This window comes from Diabrotica virgifera, chromosome 1 (genome assembly GCF_917563875.1).
Source record: "Diabrotica virgifera virgifera chromosome 1, PGI_DIABVI_V3a".
NCBI lineage: Eukaryota > Metazoa > Arthropoda > Insecta > Coleoptera > Chrysomelidae > Diabrotica > Diabrotica virgifera.
In genome coordinates this window covers 179,866,218-179,892,012 of record NC_065443.1, presented here as the reverse complement: position 1 = coordinate 179,892,012, position 25,795 = coordinate 179,866,218, and the positions used below count along the sequence as shown (strand labels likewise).

The following is a 25,795-nucleotide window of genomic DNA, read 5'->3' as shown; positions in this document are numbered from 1 at the left end:
ATCTGTTTAATATTCTGCTATTTTTAGAATTTTAAAACATTGCAGTAAATTTCGCTTAATCTACTTGTGTCTGATTTGTAATTAATTGAACGTTTATTACTGTTTATGTGGTACATTTCGAGAAACAATCTTTTCTTATAATTATTTTCTGAATCTAAGATCTTGATATCTGACAAATTAAATTGGTGTCCTGTCGTTATGGAATGGTGTGCTGCTGCACAAGTATTTTTGTGTGTTTTACAATCACTTTTGTGCTGCGTTATTCTTTGGGAATTCCGTTCAGCAGCTTGATTATATTGTTGGTTAAGGCATTTATGAAGGGCAACTTTTTGTAAATCACGGGATCTGATGGTCTGTTGTCACGTTGCCCGTCGTATAAGTCGTGAGTTATATATCAGTTGCTTCAGAATTTTACTTGGATAGCCATTGTTCAAGAATATGTTGTAGAGTGTTTTTAAATTCTTTTGTGCGAACAGGTCATTGCTGATGTGTAAAATTCTGTTTTTCATTGCCACAACAGTGTTGTGTTTTTGGCTTTTCGAGTGCTGAGAGAAATAATTTATATATCTTCCAGAGTCAGTTGGTTTCTGATACCAATCCAAAATTATCTTGTTCTCTGTGGTTCTTATCACCTTAGTGTCTAAAAAGGGCACACTTTGTTCTTTCTCCTCCTCAACGGTAAATTGTAGGTGTTTGTGAAATCTATTGAAGAGGTCCAGTGTAGTTTGAATAGAGTCCTCGGGGATCGCACTTATCACATCATCCACATATTTGTATATGAACGGTAACTTGAACGGTAGTCGTGGAATTACTATATTAAATAGATGATCTAAAACTATGGTGGCTAGAATGGGGCTGATAGGAGAGCCCATGGGATTGCCAAAGATTTTTGAGTAAAAAGTTCCACCGAAAGAAAAGTAAACATTAGAAAAAATAAAATCGATTAGTTTGAAGAAGTTATTCTTACTTAGTGTGGTGTTGGGTTCTATTAAGTGCCAATTTTTCTCTAAAATTTCAATGATCAAGTTGAGAGGAATATTCGTGAAAAGCGATACCGCATCTAAGGATATAAGTACATAGGTTTGAGGAATTGTAACATTCTTAATTAGTTCTACAAACGTGAATGTATCTTTCACATTATAATTAGTTTGATATTCAAAAGTGGCAGTTAGAATGTTTGCCAAGTATTTCGAGATGTTGTATGTAGTGGAGTTGATTGAGCTGATGATAGGGCGAAGAGGAACATTGCTTTTGTGAATTTTTGGTAGACAGTATAACTTTGGAAACATCGAGTTGTAGATCATTAGTTGTTTTGCAGCATTAGCGTCTATCACCTATGGATTTCAGGTTCTTAATAATGTTGTTGTATTTGGTTTGTATTTTTACCGTTGGATCAGTGTTTAATTTGGTGTACGTGGAAGAATCCTGTAGCATTATCTCAGTTTTTTCCATATATTCTGATTTATCCGTGGCAACAGTACACCTGAATTTAGTGTGAATACAGGGACCTAAATTTAGTGTGCCCTGTGTTGGTAAAGATGTCAGACCAGATAGGTTTGTTGCAGACTTAGAAAATATAGTGGATGCTATTCCAGATGAATCAAAGGATGTCGTACGAGCTAAAGCAGCCAATATCATAACTAATTATGTGAACCACACTACAACAAACAAACCAAACCACTTCAACAGGATGTTTGAAAAAACACGCAAGTTTTTGAAATCAAATCCAGATTTATACATTTTGCAATCAGACAAAGGTGGGTGTACTGTTGCCATGGATAAATCAGAATATATGGAAAAAACTGAGATAATGCTACAGGATTCTTCCACGTACACCAAATTAAACACTGATCCAACGGTAAAAATACAAACCAAATACAACAACATTATTAAGAACCTGAAATCCATAGGTGAGATAGACGCTAATGCTGCAAAACAACTAATGATCTACAACTCGATGTTTCCAAAGTTATACTGTCTACCAAAAATTCACAAAAGCAATGTTCCTCTTCGCCCTATCATGAGCTCAATCAACTCCACTACATACAACATCTCGCAATACTTGGCAAACATTCTAACTGCCACTTTTGAATATCAAACTAATTATAATGTGAAAGATACATTCACGTTTGTAGAACTAATTAAGAATGTTACAATTCCTCAAACCTATGTACTTATATCCTTAGATGCGGTATCGCTTTTCATGAATATTCCTCTCAACTTGATCATTGAAATTTTAGAGAAAAATTGGCACTTAATAGAACCCAACACCACACTAAGTAAGAATAACTTCTTCAAACTAATCGATTTTATTTTTTCTAATGTTTACTTTTCTTTCGGTGGAACTTTTTACTCACAAATCTTTGGCACTCCCATGGGCTCTCCTATCAGCCCCATTCTAGCCACCATAGTTTTAGATCATCTATTTAATATAGTAATTCCACCACTACCGTTCAAGTTACCGTTCATATACAAATATGTGGATGATGTGATAAGTGCGATCCCCGAGGACTCTATTCAAACTACACTGGACCTCTTCAATGGATTTCACAAACACCTAGAATTTACCGTTGAGGAGGAGAAAGAACAAAGTGTGCCCTTTTTAGACACTAAGGTGATAAGAACCACAGAGAACAAGATAATTTTGGATTGGTATCAGAAACCAACTGACTCTGGAAGATATATAAATTATTTCTCTCAGCACTCCAAAAGCCAAAAACAACACTGTTGTGGCAATGAAAAACAGAATTTTACACATCAGCAATGACCTGTTCGCACAAAAGAATTTAAAAACACTCTACAACATATTCTTGAACAACGGCTATCCAAGTAAAATTCTGAAGCAACTGATATATAACTCAAGACTTATACGACGGGCAACGTGACAACAGACCATCAGATCCCGTGATTTACAAAAAGTTGCCCTTCATAAATGGCTTAATCAACAATATAATCAAGCTGATGAACGGAATTCCCAAAATCAAAATAGCGAAATACAATAGCATATCCAACTATAGCTTATTCTCGAAGCTTAAAGACCAGACACCGCTTCTAAATCAGAGTCATATCATCTATCAACTTTCTTGTCTCGAATGTGATGGGCAGTATATAGGACAAACATCGCAATGGTTGAAACAAAGAATAACGCAGCACAAAAGTGATTGTAAAACACACAAAAATACTTGTGCAGCAGCACACCATTTCATAACAACAGGACACCAATTTAATTTGTCAGATATCAAGATCTTAGATTCAGAAAATAATTATAAGAAAATATTGTTTTTCGAAATGTACCACATAAACAGTAATAAACATTCAATTAATTACAAATCAGACACAAGTAGATTAAGCGAAATTTACTGCAATGTTTTAAAATTCTAAAAATAGCAGAATATTAAACAGATGGCTCGATATTGGAACTTTTGACCCTTAACACATGTGAGAAAAGATACCTGACTCAGTGCCGCCCTCGACGTTCTCGTGAAACGACATGCATAGCTTTAAGTTAAATTGCTTTATATAACATACCTACAACAATTCGTAAGTTATATCATTGTATTATTATGTTTGTACCTAACTGTTAGTTAATTTTGTAGTTTGTTCCTGATGAAGATGAAAAATTAATAAATACTCATCGAAATATCGAATTCAACAGAATTAAATGTAGTTTCAATCTAAGCCACAGACGGCAATTCCCGATAATTTCAACACTGTTTTATTGTGTTATAGAATATATATAAGTTAACGACCCACATTCCGCAACATCAGCTAGAACACGGTAATGACCGTGAGAAGAGTAAGTCCCTGAACCAGAGAAACGCTGACGAAGACATCATACGTTCATAGTTATCAAAATGTTACATTTTCATTTCTTAGTTTAGAATTATAATTGTTTAGTTCAGATTTTGCTTTCAAACTGTAAAGACTACTTTCTTGTGTTAAATAAATATTTTTTAAAAAGGGACTTTCGGAAAGATTTTATATTTCTGGCGCAGTCAGTAGGATAGTCAAACGGGCGTTAGCGAATATAACTCTCGGTTCGTTTTTACGATTTTTTGACTATTCGAACAGTTTTCGTGAAGTGAATTCCAGTTGGGCGAATTGAGTAACCTGACGAGAAGATTCGTACCGGAGAGACTTTCAAGCGAATATTGTGAGTGTCTCGACCCAGTTCCGAAGCAGTTCCATGGACAAGATCGCTACATTACTGTAAGTGTTTAATGTCATATAGAGAGCCTAATTTAACACTAGATTCTGATTATTCAGACAGTAGTAACTCAGATACAGATTCTGACTCAAATTTAACTAATTTAGCTAATTTACCTTTTAATAAAAATAATATAAGTTTTTCGAAAATACTAGAATTAAATAATAAATTTAAAATGGCTGTTCCACAAGTTCCTCAACTAAAGAAAGAATACTTAGATATGATTCCAGATTTTGAAGGAAATCATACGTTACTTCCTAGATTTTTAGAAATTTCCGAAAAACTTGTAACCAAATTTTATAATGCTACAGATGTGAATGATTTTCAAAATGAATATTTGATGTCAAGCATAATTGCAAAAATAAAAGGCGAAGCCGCAGTTAATATTTCTTCTTGTAATCTTAGAACTTGGCAAGATTTAAAAAATGCTTTAATTAATTCTTATTCAGACAAAAGAGATATTTATACTTTAAACATAGAAATTTCAGATTTGAAACAAGGCAATAATGAATCCCCATTTGATTTTTATAACCGAATACAAAAATTATTAAATCTTCAAATATCTGTCTTGACCTCAAAAACTGAACATGCTGCTGAAATTAATATTCTTGGTAGCTTCTTCCGAAATTTAGCATTAAGAGTTTTGTTACGTGGGTTAAAAGAACCTCTTGGTACCTTAATGCGTACAAAGAATCCTCCAGATTTAAATTCTGCGTTAGGCATCCTCACAAATGATTTTCAGATATACCCCGACCAAAATAATTCTTCTCAAAGCAAAAATCACAAATCTTATCAAAATAACAATTATTCGTCTAGACCAAAATCCAATTTCCGACAAAACCAACAAAATAATTATCAACCCCAAATTCAATATCAACCCCAAACTCAATATCAACCAAGGAATCAATTTCCAATACAGAGAAATACTATGGATCCTCCGAATCCCCAACCGAATCCTCAAAATATGAGACAAAATAATCAAAATAATTATTTCCAAAATAATCCTAGTACAAGTAGGAATTTTAATCGAAACTCCAATGTATTCCAGCCAAATCCAAACAGAAAATTCTCAAACCCTACTCCAATGACTATCACAACCAATAATACTTTCAGACCATCACAAAACTTCCAAAATAGGACTCGTTTCCGTAACCCCAATAATTTCGCAAGCCAAAATATTATTCCGGAAGAACTGCATAACATAGATAATACAGACTGTCCTGAAAGTTCATCCCAAGAACCTTTTTTAGAAGAGATAGCCTCGGAAGAAAACCAGAGCATGTAGAATTATTAAACTTAACTAACAAAGAATGTGAATTGCCGTACATAATTTTCCCTGAGCATAATTTAAAGGTCCTTATAGATACTGGGAGCACTAAATCTTTTATTACACCAAAAATAGGTGAAAAATATTTTAAAAATTCAATATTTAAAAAACCATTTCAAATTTCCACTGCTCTTGGAACTACTAAGGAAAATTTCTGTACCGTAATTCCTTCTTCCTCTATATTTAGGCATAAAAAGCCAATAAAATTAACTTATCATATTTTTAAGTTTCATGATCATTTTGATTGCTTATTAGGATTAGATAATTTAAAACTATTACAAGCAAATATCGATTTAGTAAATAATTTATTAAGAACACCTTGTTCTTCAATTAAAATTAACTATTATAGTCCGAGCGCTGGGAGCACGAATTGTATAGTAGTGTCTCCACGTTCCGAACAAGTAATTAAATTAAATATAAAAAATATAGAAAATGGTGACGTTATCGTACCTTATACAAAAATAGGGAAATTAGAAATTCCCCAATGTCTTACTAAAGTTGTTAATAAAGAAGCTTTATGCACTATTACTAACTCATCAGAGTCACATTTTAAAGTTGATTTAACTTCACCAATAGAAGTTGAAAAGTTCGATGAATACGAACAAATAAATCATCCTAATCTTAATTCTATTTATGCCGAAAAATTCAAATTTGATATTTCTAAAATCCGCACGGAACATATGAATACCGAAGAGCGGAATTCAATTTTAAAGCTGATAAGAGAATTTTCGGACATTTTTCATATTGAGGGCAACCAATTGTCTTTCACCAATAAAATTAAGCATAGTATAAAAACTTCTAATGAGATTCCAGTATATTCTAAATCATATAGATATCCGGAAATATATCGTAAAGAAGTCCAAAATCAAATTCAGGGCATGTTAGATCAAAATATTATCCGACATAGCAATTCTGCCTGGTCCTCGCCTATCTGGGTTGTCCCCAAAAAACTTGATGCCTCCAATAAACGTAAATTTCGTGTTGTAGTCGATTATCGACGTTTAAATGCTATTACTTTAGGAGATAGATACCCCCTTCCAAATATCACTGACCTCTTAGACAAATTAGGGCGTTGTCAGTACTTTACCACGCTAGACTTGGCTTCTGGGTTCCATCAAATAGAAATGGCAGAAGAAGATATCCCAAAAACCGCTTTTAACACCGAAAATGGTCACTATGAGTTTCTTAGAATGCCATTTGGACTTAGAAATGCCCCAGCTACATTCCAGAGAGTAATGGATAACATACTAAGAGGCATACAAAACGAAAAATGCCTTGTCTACCTAGATGATATTATTATATTTAGCACTAGCCTGCAAGAACATATTACAAATTTAAGAGAAGTATTTCAGAGACTACGTGAATCTAACTTTAAAATACAGTTGGACAAATCCGAATTTTTAAAGAAAGAAGTGGCTTACTTAGGTCATATTGTCACTCCAGAAGGAGTAAAGCCCAATCCGGATAAAATAAAGGCTATTAAAAATTTCCCAATACCTGCTACTACCAAACAGTTAAAAGGCTTCCTCGGATTATTAGGATATTAACGAAAATTTATTAAAGATTTTTCAAAAATTACAAAATCCTTAACATTGCGACTAAAAAAAGATAATGAAATAAATATTAAAGACGAAGACTATGTACAGTGTTTTAATATCTGTAAAGATCTTCTTACAAATGAACCAATTCTGCAATATCCTGATTTTACTAAACCATTTAATCTGACAACAGATGCAAGTAACTATGCAATAGGTGCAGTTTTAAGTCAAGGAAAAATTGGTTCTGATCTCCCAATTGCCTACGCGAGTAGAACACTGAATGATTCAGAAATAAACTACTCTACCATTGAAAAAGAACTCCTAGCTATAGTCTGGGCAGTTAAGTATTTCCGACCCTATATTTTTGGACATCGCGTGACTCTCGTGACAGATCACAAGCCTCTTCAATGGCTATTTTCATTAAAAGATCCCAGCTCAAAATTAGTTCGCTGGAGATTAAAACTCGAAGAATATGATTATGAGATTGTATATAAAAAAGGTGCTCTAAACACAAATAGCGATTGTCTATCAAGAATACGATTAAACGCAAACGAAACTCATGACATAGAACCTGAAACAAATCAAGACTTCTTAGATTATGTAGAAAATTTTGATGAAACTTTATTAGGTACCCCACATAACGTCGACTCAGAGTCTTTGATTGTTGAACCTGACGAAACAATAAATGGCCAAAATGAAGAAGATATCAATGAAAATGACGGTGCTACAATCCACACAAATGAAGAAAATCCCATCACAGGTATACCCATATCAGAAAGATCAGTAAACACTGGAATGAATCAAATTATCATTTCTCAAGTTAATTACGAACCAGCAGAACCATCTATTATAAAACTTTACGATAAAAAACAAAGAACTCTCGTACAATTTTCAAAAAATGACACTGAACGTGACATAGTTAAATTTGTAAAAGACTATATAATACCTAAAGTTAAATATCATCTGTACTTCGAAGATCCTATATACGAAACTTTTAGTAACGTTGTACAAAAATATTTCAAAAATTCGCAAATAAACCTTATTAAATGCACCAAGAAGTTAATCGATATCCCACCAAACGAAATTGAAGAAATAATAAAAAATTATCACGAAGGAAAACAGAACCACAGAGGAGTAGATGAAACAGAAAATAGAATAAAAGCCTTATATTATTGGCCGAATCAAAGAGCATCTATCCAAACTTATATAAACGATTGTGAAATTTGCCAATTAACAAAATACGATAGGAGACCTATCAAACCCTTATTTAATATAACACCTACTGCAACTAGACCCTTCCAAATTGTTCACCTAGATTCAGTCACATTAGAAAAAACAAAATTTTTAACTATAATAGATTCTTTTTCTAAATATGGTCAATTATATAAAATAAATTCAGCTCAAGGTATCGAAGTAGCAAATGCATTAATTCGATATTTTACTCATCACTGCATACCAGAGCAAATAATATCTGATAATGGGACCGAATTAAAAAATTCAGTTGTCAAAGAACTTTTAGAGCTACATAAAGTAAAAGTACATTTTATAAGCTCTCAACATCCAGAATCTAATGGAATTGCTGAGAGATTCCATTCAACCATAATCGAACATATTAGACTACTAAATAATCAAAAAGAGTACAAAAATGACCATATTGAACAAAAAATAAATTACGCTTTACTAGCTTATAATAACAGCATCCATTCAGTAACAAAAATGAAACCACATGAGTTGATTACGGGACATATAGATAGTAATTCTCCTTTTGATATCAATATCGAGCAACAAATTTTAAATAATTATATTTCAAACCATAAAGAAAAAATGAAAATACTTTATTCTAATATCAATAAATCCTTGCAAAACGTAAAAGAAAAAGTAATCTCTAAAGCTAACGAAAATCGAGAAGAATTGCCCGAAACAATCCCTACTAAAGTATTTGTTCGTAATAAGCAATATCAAAGTAAAACAAAAAATAAATACCAAGCTGAAGAAATAAGTAAAATTAATAAAGAAAGAAAAACCGCGAAAATAAAAACTAGACATAAAAATACTGCCGAAAATATTCATTTTTCTAATGTTAAACGACCTAAAAGAAAACCTTACAAATTTTCAGGTACCTCGCAATCGGATGCGCAGCAATCCAAATAAAAGATGTTACCCATAATCTAGGCATATTACCAATCAAATTGGGACCTGCCAAACTTCAAAAATCTAGCCACACTTTTGTCCATTACTATAACTTAAATCCACTTTTAGAAGAGTATGATAACTTAAATATGCAATATGATCACCTAAAAAATAATCTTTCTAATTGTAAATTTTTCAATAATGAAACAAAAAATTATGTTAATTTAGTAGAGTACGTCAAAGATAATATTGAGGAAAAATTTGAAAACCTAAACATACATACCAAGTTACAAAAAAATAAAAGAGGTATTATCAACGGTTTCGGTTCAATTATTAAAGCTATAACAGGAAATTTAGATGCCGAAGACGGCGAAAAAATTAACTCAATACTAGAACACTTAAAGACAAACGAAGCAAACTTGCAAAGCCAAATCAATAATCAATATTCGCTAAGCCATGAAATTATCAGTAACTTTAATGAAACAATTCAAAATATTCAAGAAAATGAAATTAATTTAAAATCCAAAATTTTAGCAATAAAAGATATAGTAGATTTCCAAACAAATCTTGAAAATGTCAATTATTTGAAAGACATGTTTAATGAAATTATAATAACATACAACTTAATACTCGATACAATGGAAAATGTCCAGAATTCGATTACATTTTGCAAATTGAAAACATTACATCCTAGCATAATAAAATCAAACGAATTATTTAACGAACTCCAAAAAATTTCGTCACATTACAAAGCACAGCTACCATTTGAAGTAAAATATGAAAACATTTTAGATTTCGAAGCTATTTTACAAATAACTTGCAAAATAGAAAAGAATCAAATACAATATTTTCTTTCAATCCCTATTGACTATGAATCCAATTTTGATCTTTATCATTTATTGCCAATTCCCACAAAAAGTAAGTCAGAATTTGTCATCATGTTACCAAACTCAAGATATTTATTAAAAAATGAAAAAATTATATTTCCTCTAAATGACATCTGCACACATAGTAAGATCTTCCAATGTCCTGGTTATCTGCAAATTAATCACGAGCACTCATGTGAAGACCAAATTTTATTTTTTGGCAACTCTACAGACTGCCAATACCTAAAAGCGAAAATTCCAGGAAACCATATCGAAATTATTCCAGAAATCAACCAATATTTAGCTGTCTTTCCTAAAGAAGAAAAACTGATCATTAAATGTGCAGAAGAAACGCAAATAAAAATTCTAAACGGCATTTATCTAATAGAGAATGCACCTTGTAAAATTATTTTCCAAAATCAAGAATTAACCTTTCAAGACGTCACATCAGGGCAACCAATGATGATAAACTCACCACAATTAAATTTCGATATAATTAAAATAGCACCAATGGAAATAAAACTAAATTCGCTAAAACTTAAAGATATTCCAAATCACGAAATAAAACCAATATTTCAAAATACGGCTCTGTACCACATTCCAAGTATTTGGACAATTCTGTTGTACATTGGAATAATTACAACACTTATTATTTTACTCAAAAGGAAAATAGCAAAAACAAAGAGAAACGATTCCATAGAGGAAAAAGAAGAAAGTCCTAACCCCGGCATAGAACTCCCTCGCATGGCTTCACTCTTGGGGAAGAGGAGTTAACGACCCACATTCCGCAACATCAGCTAGAACACGGTAATGACCGTGAGAAGAGTAAGTCCCTGAACCAGAGAAACGCTGACGAAGACATCATACGTTCATAGTTATCAAAATGTTACATTTTCATTTCTTAGTTTAGAATTATAATTGTTTAGTTCAGATTTTGCTTTCAAACTGTAAAGACTACTTTCTTGTGTTAAATAAATATTTTTTAAAAAGGGACTTTCGGAAAGATTTTATATTTCTTATATATATATATATATATATATATATATATATATATATATATATATATATATATATATATATATATATATATATATATATATATACATACAGCGTGTCTACTTAAGTTGGAAACAATATGGGAAACTTTTTTGTTATTCATTTTACGAAAAAAAGTTATTCTTTATAAAAAGTTCTGCATGCTCTAAAACCTAAGATTCAATCATCAGATATCAAATTTTGTCAATATTATACGAGGTATGTCAAAAAATATGAACTTCGTTCAAGAGTAAAGTACCTTTATTTCTCTCAATATCGAAAATTCTTATTATGAAAGGTTGTTTGGAATTAAAAACTAAGATCAAATATGTAATTACATGCTTCTAATTGGAAAAAAATATTTTCCAAATTTTTCTCAAATTTATTGATACTAACTTCGTTTTTATTTATTACACATACGATAACTCTTTTATTATTACTTTTACGAAAAAAGCTATTCTTTATAAAAAGCTCTGTATGTCCTAAGACGGAAGATGCAACCATCAGATATCACATTTTATTAATTTTATACGAGCTATGTCAAAAAATATAAATTTCACTTAAGAGTAAAGCACCTTTATTTTTCACAATATTGAAAACGGTTATTAAAAAAGTTGTTTAGAATTAAAAACTATGTTTCAATATGCAATTACATCCTTCTAATTGAAATATTGTGAAATATAAAGGTACTATAATCTTCAGCGAATTTCATATTTTTTGACACACCTCGTATAAAATTAATAAAAGTTGATATATCATGGTTGTGTCTTAGATTTTAGACCATGCAAAGCTTTTTATGAAGAATAACTTTTTTTCGTAAAATGAATAATAAACGAGTTATCATATTTGTAATAATTAAAAACGATGTTGGGTAGGTATCCATAAATTTGAGAAAAATATTTTTTTTTTAATTAAAAGCATGTAATTGCATATTTGATCTTAGTTTTTAATTCCAAACAACTTTTTATCATAAGAATTTTCGATATTGAGAGAAATAAAGGTACTTTACCCTTGACCGAAATTCATATTTTTTGACATAGCTCGTATAATATTGAGAAAATTTGATATCTGATGATTGAATCTTAAGTTTTGGGGCATGCAGAACTTTTTATAAAGAATAACTTTTTTTCGTAAAATTAATAATAAAAAAGTTTCCCATATGTTTCCAACTTAAGTAGACACGCTGTATATATATAAATTAAATCTGAAGTTTTATTGAATTTGTACTAAAATAAATGTAAGTGCCAATATTGTTGAAAATAAAATAATTTCTTTTAGGTTGGCTCATTCCAATTGTTTGTAGATGGATATAAAGATGCTGATTATTGGTTAAGGAGATTTGAAGTTGAACCATTAACTCCATCGCTAGCTCAAAAATTTCAATTGCAGTTTGAGCGACTGGTAGTTTTAGATTACATAATCAGGAACACTGATCGGGGGAATGATAATTGGTTGATTAAATACGATCAACCTACAGTTGTAAATGGTACGTATTACGCTTTTATTTATTAATTGGGTAATTAACCGAATTACATTAAAATACTATTTTCTCGTACCTACAAAATGCTACAGATGAGTGTTGTACCTTGAATTTATTTTAAGAAAAATCATGTCAAAATAATTATTATTACTAATAGGTACAAAGTTAAGATACTAAAATACTAAAATAATAAAATACAATTGTATTAAGTATATATGAAATTAGTTAATTATAAAATCGCTCCCATCTAGTATTGCATAAGAATTGGTTTTCGGATATTCCCTTTCTTCTTCTAGTACGGGCTCCTAATGAAGGTTAGCTACAACCATTGCAATGCAAATTCGTCTCTATCTTCTATTTTTCTGAAAAGCGTCTGTGTGTTTAACCAGGTCCAGTCGCGAATGTTTTTCAGCCAGGATATTTGTCGTCTATCAGGACCCCTTTGTCCTTCGATTTTACCCATCATAATCAGCTGTAATAACTCGTACTTATGATTTCTAAGTATGTGCCCCAAATATGGTGTTTTTCTCTTTTTAACGGTAGTCAAAAGTTCTCTGTCTCTTCCCATTCAGTGCAACACCATTTCGTTCGTAATATGAACGGTCTACGGTATTTTCAAAATTCTAAAAAGCCAGATCTCAAATCTCATTAAGCCAACATTAACATTCCAAGCTTCGATACCATAAAGAATGGAGAAGAAGAAAGTCAAAGTTGATCGCATGTGTTTGTTATGCTTGTGATTAATTCCCTAATTAAACTAAAATAAGTGATTAAGAATAACTATAATGTCCTACTGGTATATTATTTGACAAATAATGACATGATTTCGAAGTCAGTTAAATATGATATAATGCCCTAAGGCGTTATTTTGAAAAATACCGCCCTTGGGCGTTATATTTAAATAACTAGTTAAATACTGTCAAGTTGACAAATAAAAACCTAAGTAAAACTATGATTACCACAATTACGTTACGACTATTGCTGCTAAATGTACTTATTTGAAAACTAATTAACTCAAAATTCATTCAAATTTTTTGCATATAAAGAAGAATTTAGTCGGACATTAAACGTTGAAGGTACCACGGGTATTATAGATAATAAAGCTTTCGGTCAACGTATACAGACTGGGTATTTTCTTATGGTTGGTAGGCGCCTTTAATAAGAGCAACGAAGAGACATGTATTTATTATACATTTAAAACGGGTTAGATGATATGGGACGAACGAACTAGGAAGGGTCACCGAAAAATTGCAGCGTTGCCAAAGTTGGAAATTATCAAAAGAAAATATTAAAGTAGAAAAAATAATAAATTTAACTTTTTGTAAACAGATATAATAAACAAATTATTTAAAAATAAAAAAATATTGTTTTCACTCATTTTAAAAAAATGTGAAAACGTTGATTTATAATTCAACGTTTATTTTTCTTATTTATATTGTTCTTTCAAATAATTTGTTTAGTAGATGTACTTATTTGTTTACAAAAAATTAATTTACAGTAATGAGTGCGCTAAGAACCGTCAAGATAACGCAATAGATGAAAAACATAATACGTTGTGAAATAAAAAGAGATGAAACTAGTAGAGATGTAAAATTATCGATAGGAACCTATAAATTTACATTCCATTACATAGTTTCCCACCTTTAGACATATCTGAGGAGTATAACAACTCTCACTATGATTAGGGATGGCAAAAACAAATTGTACATCGATATATTGTATCATATAATACACCGAATGAAGATATCGATATACGATATATATCAGAGAAAAAATATCGATAGGTGCGATATATCGATATATTATTATATAATTAAATAAAATAAAAGAATTACTAAAATAAACTACTAAAAAAGTAAATTATACAAAATAATAAACAAAAGGATGAGGTTTTCTTCAAAATTTAAAAGTAAAGATGCACTTACGTATAAAATCCTTTAATATTTTTAATACGTACAGAGTATCAGTAAAGAAGTACATACAGTATCAATACAGAATTTTTAAAACTATTATATTAAAAATTACCTCAATTATAATTATATGTATGTTTATATAAATTTATGTCTTATGTATGTATTTATGAATATATATTGTTATGATCTACTTTTTATTACTTTAATATCAATTTATCTTTATTTGATTACTCCAATTAATTATTTAATCAATTATCCAATTGTCGCAAATCATACAAAATTTAAGTAAAAATCTCAGGGTGCCTTTTTATAATACAAAAAAATATCTAAATTATCTTATGTTATACTTATCTTCTCTCGTGGTTTCAGTATCTCTTAGTTGGTTCTAATCGGGAAAAAATATTAGGAAAAGGAATTAAATAGAAATATAAAATAAGCATACAGAATTGTCTTTTATTATCAAAATCAATACTCTAAAACAGCGGTTCTCAATCTTTTTGAGTCATGTACCACCAAATAGTTTTTATTATTTTTGGTACCACCTAACTGAAATACCTATCTAGCTAGGTGATCTAATTAACTATAATAGTGGTGCTGATTTTGGCTGTTTTTGCGTTTTGTGTACCACCTCAAATAATGATATGTACCACCAGTGGTACATGTACCACAGATTGAGAACCGCTGCTCTAAAAATTGATTAAATTTAAAACCTGTGGACACAGCTCTCCGAATGAAATTCTTACCACTTAAATTTATTCTAGTAAAAAAAAACAATTTATCGGTTTGTTCCCGATGACTTTGATAAAACAAGCTAAACAAACAAATTTAGGTATTCGCAAAATTACCTATACTTCCTATTTACTTTTTGAAATATTGGAATCTTAATTCATATGCTTTTACTAAAAATTTTAGTTTCCGAACATAAAAATATCTCACATAAATTGACTGACCTTTTGCTTCACTCACTCTGATGTCTTCTCTTGACCCAAAACAGCTCTCCCTCGTTGACTATGTTAGGCTACCCATCAAAGCCCTCTCCGTTCTCAAGCTTCTAATATATCAGCATACCAGCACCAATTCTCCAACAAAACACAAACTCCAAAAAATTCTCTCCTCTCCTTCTCACAATAATACAGAATCAAAGAGGTATTTCGTCTCAATTTGATCTGTCTCTCGTTCCACTTTTCAGCTCTATTCTCCACTATCAAAACACCCACTGGTACTTGCTATCTAACTATCCACGAAAACGTTGACTGCTCTTCAGCGATTCCAGTAACATAATGAGTTCCTCTTTCCAAAACTATCTCAACATTCAAAACAAAACTTTCCCCATTCCAAAGTGCCTAGCCAATCAGAAACATTTATCTCCCCACCTTCCCTTTTTTATTTGAAAACAAACAGTCATTCTCTCAAAATTATTCCTACCCAAACTTATAACTTTCCGGAAATTATCTAAATATTCCTATCATTAAACAAACATATTTAAAATTCCAAACTTTCTTTACTTTAATTTCCTAAGAACTAATTACTATGGCTATTGGCTACGTGCATAACAAAACACCGTTATAATCTCCAAATACCCTGAACAATTATTGTCTATTCATCACTTTCTCCCCTAATGTGTTCTATTTTGCAGGGAAAAAACTTACTAACGATAAATCACTTCTTAAAAACTACTTATAATAAATAGTTACAAATCAATATACAGGGTGTATCAAATTTATGTGCCCGCGTTATATTAAAAAAAATTGAAATTTTTATTCTATCTTTAATTGATAGATTGATCCATAATAACATTCCCGCCTTGTTTTAAGATAAAATCGTTTTTAATAAGTGCAACAAAAAAATGATTTTCTCTCGACAACAACAGTTTTCTCTTATGTCAAAATATTTATTCCCGCCTGAAAAACAATTGCTTCCTTTGTCCCAGTGTCTGTACTTATATGGGATTGGGTACGTTTTCGATCGAAAATTTCCTATGTCTTTAACCTCAAATGAATGTTCATACTTTTTGGCTACTCTGGTTTCTTCATTTATTAAATTTTCATACTCCCTCAATATTTCACGCAGTTCCTTCTCCTTTCCTTCTCCACATATCAATTTTATTTCTTTTTCCTCCGATTCTTTACACATGTTTATTGTGTATTCTGCCTCCTCCATTTTGCATACTTCTTCTTCAAATACCACAGTTTCTCTCTCGCCTTCTTTTTCTATTCTGATCTCTTCTTCTGGGCTCATCTCTTCTTTTGAGGAATCCCAAGCTTCATCTTCTTGTGTCAATCTTTTTTCTTCTTTTTCTTCTTCTGGGCTCATCTCTTCTTTTGAGGAATCCCACGCTTCATTTTCTTTTGTCAATCTCTTTTCTTCTTCTTCTTTTTCTTCTTCTGGGCTCATCTCTTTTTTCGAGGAATCCCACGCTTGATTGTCTTTACTTATCTTCTGCTTCTTTCTCCTCTTTCTTTTCTATCCTTGCTTCATTGCCAAATTCATTTCCACCGTTTGTTTTTTGTCTACATTATCCTTTTTCCGTTTCCCATGTTCCTTGTCCATTTCCAGAATGTCCTGTTCTTCTTCTTTTCCCTTTGTGATTTTCATCGTGTTATTTTTGAAATCTATCACCACATGTTTTTCTGACAATTCATCCACTCCTACCATCATATCGTGCATCATGTTCGGCATTATAACACATTGTAGTGCATAAAATTTCTTGCCCAATCGTATCCTTATTCGTATTCCTTCAGTTATAGTTGCCAAAATCCGTTTATTTGCGCCCACTAAATTTACCCTAGGAATTTTGTAAATTAAATTCGTTAAATCAACCTCTTCTATTAATTTCCTGTTAATCAGTGTAATTTCCGAACCAGTATCAATCATAATTTTAATCGGTTTCTCATTGATAAAACCATCTACAAATTTTAAATTTACTCCACTTCTTTTATCATTATTTCCTGCTAATTTAATAAATTCCTTCGGGTGACAAAAAATTCCTGTTTGTTCCTTTGTGTTTAGTGAGCGCCTTCGTGAAAAGACGCTTGCTGTTCTTCTTCGCTTCTTCTTCCGTCGCTTTGTCTCTCATCCTCATATTCACCTATTTGCGTATTGTTTACCGCTCTTCTATTTTCTCTTTGTCTGTCGGACCCGTATCGGTTTCCACGATTTTCCTGTTCATTCCCTCTATTATCATTTCTGTCTTCTTGATTTGTGCGGGTGTTATTTATATTCTGGTTTTCTCGATATCTGTCTTCGTTCCATTGCCGATTTCTTTGTTCATAGCTTCCTCTTCAGTTGTCTCTATTTTCGTTTTCTCTTCTTGTATAATCTCTCCTAAAGTTTTGTCTTCTATCTCTGTAGTCTCGATTTTCGCGTTGTCTATAATTATCTTGCGATCTTCTTATTTCTCTTTCTCTCATTTTTGCTTCTCGTATTTGTAAGAATTGGCACAAACTGTCGATATCTTTGTAGTTTTGTAAAGTTATGTGATCTTCTAAAGTCTCTTCAAAATGTCTGGCTATCAGTTCTACTAGCTGTTCGGACGAATAATTGTACTGTAGGTGTTTTGCATTGTTGTATAATTGTAATGCGTATGTTTTTTCTGAAATACCCATTTTATCATGGTATCTCCCATTTTGCAACTCCTTGTTTATTTCTAGCTGTTGTATTTTCCCCCAGAAATAACTCAGGAACTTTTGTTCGAATTTATGCCAATTGTCCAATTCTTCTTCTTTGCTATCAAACCATAAACTCGCCTCATCTTTAAGATGGTTCCTTATCGTTTCTTTGGCTGTTTCGTAGTTACCGATGTATCGTACTTTCTTTTTTAAATTATTTATGAAAATTACTGGGTGTAATTTTTTTACATCCCCGCCAAATCTTATTTTTACATCCTCTGTACTATGGATAATCGTTTCCCTTCTTTCTCCGGAACTTTGTTGATTCCTCATTTCCTCCATTTTTCTTTATATTTCTCGCCTGTCTTCTTGTAATGCATTTTCAAACTTATTTTCCAAATTTTCTAGTTCCTTCTTCTGGCAATTTGTTAACTCCTCCATTTTATTTTGAATTTTCATTTCTTGTTCTTTCATTTCGTTTTTCATTGTTGTCAAACAACCTTTTATTTCCTTTTCATACTTTTCTATGCGTTCCTTTATTTTCTTATTGTTCTCTTCTATTGCTTGTTTTGTTTCCTGTTGATTGTCATCCATTTTTTGTTGTGTTTCATCCATTTTTTTACCCATTTTTTGTTGTGTTTCATCCATTTTTCGTTGTGTTTCCCTTTGATTTTCTTCCATGGCTTGTTTCGTTTCACGTTGATTTTCATCTATTTTTTGTGATGTTTCATCTATTTTTTGATCCATTTTTTGTTGTGATTCATCCATTTTCTTTGATGTTTCTTCCTGATTTTCTTGCATTGTATCCATTTTCTTTGATGTTTCCCTTTGATTTTCTTCCATTTTTTTTTTGACTGGAGTTGCATCAGTTGTAATAATTTATCTATTCCTGATAATTCCTGTTGTTCTGATGCCATGATTGTTGTTTCGAAAATGTCTTCTTGTTCTAAATGTTCTTCTTGTTTTTTGTTTTCTTTGCTTTTGCTTCTGGTTGTTATCGACATGTAGTTAAAATTTATCCCCGCCTGATACGAAATTCGAAAATACCCTGTATGCTGTAGAGACGAAAATTTTTTTCTCCCCAAATATAATCAATTTATCACACAAATTTTCAAATTTATTAAATTCAAATCAATCAAAAATAAAATAAACATGCAAAATTGTACCTAGATAAAAATAACTCCAAACAAAATATTTCATAAATTTTAAATATATCAACTTTTTCCGACGGGCAAATAAATTTTCCTTCACCTGTTTTTCCGTTTCCTATCCCTTCAAATTCACAACCAGAGATACTTTCACGCCACACGTTGGTTCGCCATGTTGTTATGATCTACTTTTTATTACTTTAATATCAATTTATCTTTATTTGATTACTCCAATTAATTATTTAATTATCCAATTGTCGCAAATCATACAAAATTTAAGTAAAAATCTCAGGGTGCCTTTTTATAATACAAAAAAATATCTAAATTATCTTATGTTATACTTATCTCCTCTCGTGGTTTCAGTATCTCTTAGTTGGTTCTAATCGGGAAAAAGTATTAGGAAAAGGAATTAAATAGAAATATAAAATAAGCATACAGAATTGTCTTTTATTATCAAAATCAATACTCTAAAAATTGATTAAATTTAAAACCTGTGGACACAGCTGTCCGAATGAAATTCTTACCACTTAAATTTATTCTAGTTAAAAAAAACAATTTATCGGTTTGTTCCCGATGACTTTGATAAAACAAGCTAAACAAACAAATTTAGGTATTCGCAAAATTACCTATACTTCCTATTTACTTTTTGAAATATTGGAATCTTAATTCATATGCTCTTACTCAAAATTTTAGTTTCCGAACATAAAAATATTTTTCACATAAATTGACTGACCTTTTGCTTCACTCACTCTGATGTCTTCTCTTGACCCAAAACAGCTCTCCCTCGTTGACTATGTTAGGCTACCCATCAAAGCTCTCTCCGTTCTCAAGCTTCTAATCTATCAGCATACCAGCACCAATTCTCCAACAAAACACAAACTCCAAAAAATTCTCTCCTCTCCTTCTCACAATAATACAGAATCAAAGAGGTATTTCGTCTCAATTTGATCTGTCTCTCCTTCCACTTTTCAGCTCTATTCTCCACTATCAAAACACCCACTGGTACTTGCTATCTAACTATCCACGAAAACGTTGACTGCTCTTCAGCGATGCCAATAACATAATGAGTTCCTCTTTCCAAAACTATCTCAACATTCAAAACAAAACTTTCCCCATTCCAAAGTGCCTAGCCAATCAGAAACATTTATCTCCCCACCTTCCCTTTTTTATTTGAAAACAAACAGTCATTCTCTCAAAATTATTCCTACCCAAACTTATGACTTTCCGGAAATTATCTAAATATTCCTATCATTAAACAAACATATTTAAAATTCCAGACTTTCTGTACTTTAATTTCCTAAGAACTAATTACTATGGCTATTGGCTACGTGCATAACAAAACACCGTTATAATCTCCAAATACCCTGAACAATTATTGTCTATTCATCACTTTCTCCCCTAATGTGTTCTATTTTTCAGGGAAAAAACTTACTAACGATAAATCACTACTTAAAAACTACTTATAATAAATAGTTACAAATCAATATACAGGGTGTATCAAATTTATGTGCCCGCGTTATATTAAAAAAAATTAAAATTTTTATTCTATCTTTGATTGATAGATTGATCCATAATAATATATATATATATATATATATATATATATATATATATATATATATATATATATATATATTATTATGGATCAATCTATCAATCAAAGATAGAATAAAAATTTTAATTTTTTTTAATATAACGCGGGCACATAAATTTGATACACCCTGTATATTGATTTGTAACTATTTATTATAAGTAGTTTTTAAGTAGTGATTTATCGTTAGTAAGTTTTTTCCCTGAAAAATAGAACACATTAGGGGAGAAAGTGATGAATAGACAATAATTGTTCAGGGTATTTGGAGATTATAACGGTGTTTTGTTATGCACGTAGCCAATAGCCATAGTAATTAGTTCTTAGGAAATTAAAGTACAGAAAGTCTGGAATTTTAAATATGTTTGTTTAATGATAGGAATATTTAGATAATTTCCGGAAAGTCATAAGTTTGGGTAGGAATAATTTTGAGAGAATGACTGTTTGTTTTCAAATAAAAAAGGGAAGGTGGGGAGATAAATGTTTCTGATTGGCTAGGCACTTTGGAATGGGGAAAGTTTTGTTTTGAATGTTGAGATAGTTTTGGAAAGAGGAACTCATTATGTTATTGGCATCGCTGAAGAGCAGTCAACGTTTTCGTGGATAGTTAGATAGCAAGTACCAGTGGGTGTTTTGATAGTGGAGAATAGAGCTGAAAAGTGGAAGGAGAGACAGATCAAATTGAGACGAAATACCTCTTTGATTCTGTATTATTGTGAGAAGGAGAGGAGAGAATTTTTTGGAGTTTGTGTTTTGTTGGAGAATTGGTGCTGGTATGCTGATAGATTAGAAGCTTGAGAACGGAGAGAGCTTTGATGGGTAGCCTAACATAGTCAACGAGGGAGAGCTGTTTTGGGTCAAGAGAAGACATCAGAGTGAGTGAAGCAAAAGGTCAGTCAATTTATGTGAAAAATATTTTTATGTTCGGAAACTAAAATTTTGAGTAAGAGCATATGAATTAAGATTCCAATATTTCAAAAAGTAAATAGGAAGTATAGGTAATTTTGCGAATACCTAAATTTGTTTGTTTAGCTTGTTTTATCAAAGTCATCGGGAACAAACCGATAAATTGTTTTTTTTAACTAGAATAAATTTAAGTGGTAAGAATTTCATTCGGACAGCTGTGTCCACAGGTTTTAAATTTAATCAATTTTTAGAGTATTGATTTTGATAATAAAAGACAATTCTGTATGCTTATTTTATATTTCTATTTAATTCCTTTTCCTAATACTTTTTCCCGATTAGAACCAACTAAGAGATACTGAAACCACGAGAGGAGATAAGTATAACATAAGATAATTTAGATATTTTTTTGTATTATAAAAAGGCACCCTGAGATTTTTACTTAAATTTTGTATGATTTGCGACAATTGGATAATTAAATAATTAATTGGAGTAATCAAATAAAGATAAATTGATATTAAAGTAATAAAAAGTAGATCATAACAACATGGCGAACCAACGTGTGGCGTGAAAGTATCTCTGGTTGTGAATTTGAAGGGATAGGAAACGGAAAAACAGGTGAAGGAAAATTTATTTGCCCGTCGGAAAAAGTTGATATATTTAAAATTTATGAAATATTTTGTTTGGAGTTATTTTTATCTAGGTACAATTTTGCATGTTTATTTTATTTTTGATTGATTTGAATTTAATAAATTTGAAAATTTGTGTGATAAATTGATTATATTTGGGGAGAAAAAAATTTTCGTCTCTACAGCATACAGGGTATTTTCGAATTTCGTATCAGGCGGGGATAAATTTTAACTACATGTCGATAACAACCAGAAGCAAAAGCAAAGAAAACAAAAAACAAGAAGAACATTTAGAACAAGAAGACATTTTCGAAACAACAATCATGGCATCAGAACAACAGGAATTATCAGGAATAGATAAATTATTACAACTGATGCAACTCCAGTCAAAAAAAAAATGGAAGAAAATCAAAGGGAAACATCAAAGAAAATGGATACAATGCAAGAAAATCAGGAAGAAACATCAAAGAAAATGGATGAATCACAACAAAAAATGGATCAAAAAATAGATGAAACATCACAAAAAATAGATGAAAATCAACGTGAAACGAAACAAGCCATGGAAGAAAATCAAAGGGAAACACAACGAAAAATGGATGAAACACAACAAAAAATGGGTAAAAAAATGGATGAAACACAACAAAAAATGGATGACAATCAACAGGAAACAAAACAAGCAATAGAAGAGAACAATAAGAAAATAAAGGAACGCATAGAAAAGTATGAAAAGGAAATAAAAGGTTGTTTGACAACAATGAAAAACGAAATGAAAGAACAAGAAATGAAAATTCAAAATAAAATGGAGGAGTTAACAAATTGCCAGAAGAAGGAACTAGAAAATTTGGAAAATAAGTTTGAAAATGCATTACAAGAAGACAGGCGAGAAATATAAAGAAAAATGGAGGAAATGAGGAATCAACAAAGTTCCGGAGAAAGAAGGGAAACGATTATCCATAGTACAGAGGATGTAAAAATAAGATTTGGCGGGGATGTAAAAAAATTACACCCAGTAATTTTCATAAATAATTTAAAAAAGAAAGTACGATACATCGGTAACTACGAAACAGCCAAAGAAACGATAAGGAACCATCTTAAAGATGAGGCGAGTTTATGGTTTGATAGCAAAGAAGAAGAATTGGACAATTGGCATAAATTCGAACAAAAGTTCCTGAGTTATTTCTGGGGGAAAATACAACAGCTAGAAATAAACAAGGAGTTGCAAAATGGGAGATACCATGATAAAATGGGTATTTCAGAAAAAACATACGCATTACAATTATACAACAATGCAAAACACCTACAGTACAATTATTCGTCCGAACAGCTAGTAGAACTGATAGCCAGACATTTTGAAGAGACTTTAGAAGATCACATAACTTTACAAAACTACAAAGATATCGACAGTTTGTGCCAATTCTTACAAATACGAGAAGCAAAAATGAGAGAAAGAGAAATAAGAAGATCGCAAGATAATTATAGACAACGCGAAAATCGAGACTACAGAGATAGAAGACAAAACTTTAGGAGAGATTATACAAGAAGAGAAAACGAAAATAGAGACAACTGAAGAGGAAGCTATGAACAAAGAAATCGGCAATGGAACGAAGACAGATATCGAGAAAACCAGAATATAAATAACACCCGCACAAATCAAGAAGACAGAAATGATAATAGAGGGAATGAACAGGAAAATCGTGGAAACCGATACGGGTCCGACAGACAAAGAGAAAATAGAAGAGCGGTAAACAATACGCAAATAGGTGAATATGAGGATGAGAGACAAAGCGACGGAAGAAGAAGCGAAGAAGAACAGCAAGCGTCTTTTCACGAAGGCGCTCACTAAACACAAAGGAACAAACAGGAATTTTTTGTCACCCGAAGGAATTTATTAAATTAGCAGGAAATAATGATAAAAGAAGTGGAGTAAATTTAAAATTTGTAGATGGTTTTATCAATGAGAAACCGATTAAAATTATGATTGATACTGGTTCGGAAATTACACTGATTAACAGGAAATTAATAGAAGAGGTTGATTTAACGAATTTAATTTACAAAATTCCTAGGGTAAATTTAGTGGGCGCAAATAAACGGATTTTGGCAACTATAACTGAAGGAATACGAATAAGGATACGATTGGGCAAGAAATTTTATGCACTACAATGTGTTATAATGCCGAACATGATGCACGATATGATGGTAGGAGTGGATGAATTGTCAGAAAAACATGTGGTGATAGATTTCAAAAATAACACGATGAAAATCACAAAGGGAAAAGAAGAAGAACAGGACATTCTGGAAATGGACAAGGAACATGGGAAACGGAAAAAGGATAATGTAGACAAAAAACAAACGGTGGAAATGAATTTGGCAATGAAGCAAGGATAGAAAAGAAAGAGGAGAAAGAAGCAGAAGATAAGTAAAGACAATCAAGCGTGGGATTCCTCGAAAAAAGAGATGAGCCCAGAAGAAGAAAAAGAAGAAGAAGAAAAGAGATTGACAAAAGAAAATGAAGCGTGGGATTCCTCAAAAGAAGAGATGAGCCCAGAAGAAGAAAAAGAAGAAAAAAGATTGACACAAGAAGATGAAGCTTGGGATTCCTCAAAAGAAGAGATGAGCCCAGAAGAAGAGATCAGAATAGAAAAAGAAGGCGAGAGAGAAACTGTGGTATTTGAAGAAGAAGTATGCAAAATGGAGGAGGCAGAATACACAATAAACATGTGTAAAGAATCGGAGGAAAAAGAAATAAAATTGATATGTGGAGAAGGAAAGGAGAAGGAACTGCGTGAAATATTGAGGGAGTATGAAAATTTAATAAATGAAGAAACCAGAGTAGCCAAAAAGTATGAACATTCATTTGAGGTTAAAGACATAGGAAATTTTCGATCGAAAACGTACCCAATCCCATATAAGTACAGACACTGGGACAAAGGAAGCAATTGTTTTTCAGGCGGGAATAAATATTTTGACATAAGAGAAAACTGTTGTTGTCGAGAGAAAATCATTTTTTTGTTGCACTTATTAAAAACGATTTTATCTTAAAACAAGGCGGGAATGTTATTATGGATCAATCTATCAATTAAAGATAGAATAAAAATTTCAATTTTTTTTAATATAACGCGGGCACATAAATTTGATACACCCTGTATATTGATTTGTAACTATTTATTATAAGTAGTTTTTAAGAAGTGATTTATCGTTAGTAAGTTTTTTCCCTGCAAAATAGAACACATTAGGGGAGAAAGTGATGAATAGACAATAATTGTTCAGGGTATTTGGAGATTATAACGGTGTTTTGTTATGCACGTAGCCAATAGCCATAGTAATTAGTTCTTAGGAAATTAAAGTAAAGAAAGTTTGGAATTTTAAATATGTTTGTTTAATGATAGGAATATTTAGATAATTTCCGGAAAGTTATAAGTTTGG

At 31.4% G+C, this 25,795-nt stretch overlaps 1 protein-coding gene across 2 annotated transcripts in view; it reads left to right on the top strand.

Moving 5' to 3' along the window:
- The window catches only part of LOC126878913 (phosphatidylinositol 4-kinase type 2-alpha), a 598,768-nt gene that overhangs the window by 301,398 nt on the left and 271,575 nt on the right, over positions 1-25,795 (top strand). For both annotated transcript variants that reach the window (XM_050641803.1, XM_050641802.1), the window contains one exon: positions 12,382-12,589. In XM_050641803.1, coding sequence (XP_050497760.1) covers positions 12,382-12,589 — 208 coding nt within the window. The remainder of the gene's footprint in view (positions 1-12,381; positions 12,590-25,795) is intronic.